Below are 3,311 nucleotides of genomic sequence, written 5' to 3'. Positions count from 1 at the left end.
CGTGCAATTGCTCGAAGCCGAAATGAATGACTTTCAGGTGTTAAAGATAAATGCAACTCAGAGGCTTCAACTGCACAGCAATCCCAATAAACATATGTGGCGAGAGTGCACTTGTCATCGTAGTCCACGCTTTGTGCATACTATTCGTGCGAGCTTTGTGATGCGCTGGTAGTCGCTGATTGGCTTGTCGATCGCGGTTGTATGTTAGCTGCATATGTACATATGTCACACGATTGACCCCGAGTACTAGTTTTTTAAGTTGAAGAATTTTAGAACGTAGATAAGCTTTACAATCGTGGTATGGGTGGCTGTAATGTCCCAGTACTTAGGAGCATCGTACGATTGCTCGGTGAGTACTCCCTTGGGAGTATACGAATACATCCCATTGCTCCCTATGCTTCTGTGTATAAGCATGTAATTTTGTATACTCCCTTTAACATTGTATGTCCTAGGAGGGCGAGTAATCCCTTTTACCTCCTAAACGAGCAATCGAGGAGCACACATAAAAAGAGCATCCCTTAATCCTCCCAAAGAAGCAATACTCCATAGTAACCTCCCAGAAGTCTCCCAAAAAGACAATAAGGGAGTGAAGGTGCGTATTGCTCTCCTATCAATCAAAAAGAATACTCTTGGATTTCTTGCTTAGGAGACATCACTTTTTGCTCCTAAACGAGTAAGAACGGAGTACAAAACCGACAAATCTCGCTTATTGCTCCCAAATCACGCCTCAGGGAGCATTCTTTAAATGCTCGCTTAGGATATCTCTCATTAAGTTCCTAAGCGAGCAATACTGGAGTACAAAACCAAGAAATCTTGTTTACTGCTCCCAAATCATGCCTCAGGGAGCACTATTTTGTCGCTCGCTTAGGAGATCTCTTATTTGACTCCTAAACGAGTAATAAAGGAGTACAAAACCGACAAATCTCTCTTATTGCTCAGATATCAGGTTAAGGGGAGTACTCTTTTATTCCTCACATAGGGAGATCTCCCTTCAAGTTCTAGTGGGGTATTTTGACGTGAAGTCTACTTAAATAAAAATTGCATTATATAAATTAATTCTAACATTTTTTGGCATCCCTTGCGGGGAACCGTCTCTAGCCAATTGTTTAATTGTGTTAAGCAATTAATATGAACTATTAATACGAATTACATCACGAAATCTACCTGATCACGTGTTCGCCATCATGTCAGCTGAAAAGGAAGAAGGTCTTGCTCGATTAATTCTTAATTTTGCGGCAAACACTAGAAAGGTATCCAAACAAAAAAGAACTAAGGGCTATCTTGTGGCCAGAAGGAATCTACTGGCTGATTATTGGAAGCGCTACAATGACTTCCGTGATGACATTTCTGCAGCAGACGTTATTGAAGGCGAAGAGGGCAAGGTTAAGACGACATTAAGTGAAGCTCGTTTGGAAGCAATAGAATTGGCGTACAGCGAAGCACTAGGTGAAATACATGATGAAATCAAAGAATTTGACAATCATCGTAGTGAAAATCATCCAGCAACCATACTCAGTCATACATGCGGCGGTACTACAAATACATCAGCGTCAAAGCTTCCGAAGATTATTCTGCCAAAATTCGATGGCTCGTTTCAAAAATGGTTAAGTTTTAAAGATATATTTACAACATGCGTTATTAATGAAGCTTGTTTGTCTGATGTACAACGCCTGCATTACTTGAAAGGCAGTTTACTAGGTGAAGCCGAAACTCTTCTTCGCAGTATTAGTATCCAGGAAAACAATTTTGCTATAGCCTGGGATATGCTTCAACAACGTTATGACAATAAGCGACGCCTTGTCAAGTCTTATCTGCGCAATATCACGAAACTTCCGGCGATGACCAATGAGTCAGATAACGCCATGCGAAAACTTTTGGATACTACCTCAGAATCCGTTAATTACGCAAACGTCAAGCTGTGAAGTTCTACTTATTTGTGCCTTGATTGGTCTTTGTATTTTGCAAAGTTTATTGTGCTAATTTTGAGTAAAAGTTGCTATAAAAAGTGCCTACGAGCATCTTAGTGTGATAATAACCGAAGCTAAGTGAAAGTTTTGTGATTTTTGTGGTTTTTATTAAATTTAATTAAATTTCACTAGCTTACATCTAATCTTGCCGAGTCATTTGTTGTTATCATTGTTGTTGTTATTCCTTTGTAGTTAACTGAGATCGTTTCTATTTTTGCACATTTCTTTTTGCTCTTTTTGTTTACTTCGTTTAGTATTTCTTGTCACAGCTGTTTGCGCTGCGTTTATTAAGTGTCACATTACAGTGATACTCAAACTGTTCGCTACATATATTTTAAGCTAAATACATCAGCTCCTGAATTGTTGTGTGTGTTGTGTTAAACTTATTTTGCTTGTCTTTTTATTAACATAAGTGTTATTAAATCTTTCAATATGAAGTGTGATTTTGATAACTGCCAAATCAAAAGCGAATCTGAACGCTACTTATCGTGCTGGCTCTGTGATGGTATTTGCCATCTAAAATGTGCTGGTTTGACAGGAAGAATTCTGGACGCTATTAACGATGGCAAAGGTCTTCGCTGGTCTTGCTTAAAGTGCAGGTCAACCGAAGTTGATCTCTTTAAGTTGTTTAGGCAAACCAGAAATGGGTTTTCTGAGGTAGGGAGAGAGTTGACGGTACTGACCGAAAAATTTAAACATTACGAAAATGTATTTAAATCTTTTAAATGCTTAGATACCGTACAATCTATGAAGGACATTCGTGTGTCAAAACGTAAGCGTCTTCATAGTCCGCCTAATGAAAGGACCGTTCCACGTCAGAACACTCTTCCGAATGACTTAATTAACCTTTCTTCTCCATGTCCACAGACAACGGAGTTATCTTCCTCAAAAGAACATATATCAAAGTCTGCTTCTAATAATAACGACCCTGCAGTATCTTCCCCGTCCCCCGTTGAAGTTGTGGCACCGCCATCCAATCTTCCAACGCTTACTCTACCCTCAACTAGTAACTCAGTTACTCAACCCCGTCCGCCGGTAATCGAGTCTGATACTAGGAGACTGGTTGTGGTTCCCCCAAAGAAGTCTATATTTGTATCTAGATTTTCGAGGGATACTTCCGAGGACGATATAAAGTTTTACATCTCGTCCAAAGTTAAAACTGTCAACTTAAGTATCAGAAAATTTAATTTTAAATATGAAAGAAATATTTCTTCATTTAAAATAGACGTAAATTTAGAAAATTTTGACGTGCTGCTTAGTAGTTCTTTTTGGCCCTCCGGAGCTTTCGTTCGTGAATTTGAGTATAGGCCCAACAAAAATAATAATTTAGCAAATATTCCCCGT

At 39.0% G+C, this 3,311-nt stretch overlaps 1 protein-coding gene across 1 annotated transcript; it reads left to right on the top strand.

Moving 5' to 3' along the window:
- Window positions 1-1,184: 1,184 nt before the first annotated feature.
- On the top strand, window positions 1,185-1,922 carry LOC118752558. The gene has a single exon (XM_036487462.1). It carries the CDS (start codon window positions 1,185-1,187, stop codon window positions 1,920-1,922), a length of 738 nt encoding a protein of 245 aa, XP_036343355.1.
- Window positions 1,923-3,311: the final 1,389 nt, after the last annotated feature.

Source organism: Rhagoletis pomonella, unplaced genomic scaffold (genome assembly GCF_013731165.1).
Source record: "Rhagoletis pomonella isolate Grant_MI unplaced genomic scaffold, Rhpom_1.0 Rhpom_scaffold_01654, whole genome shotgun sequence".
Classification (NCBI taxonomy): domain Eukaryota; kingdom Metazoa; phylum Arthropoda; class Insecta; order Diptera; family Tephritidae; genus Rhagoletis; species Rhagoletis pomonella.
This window is presented reverse-complemented; position numbering and strand designations above follow the sequence as displayed.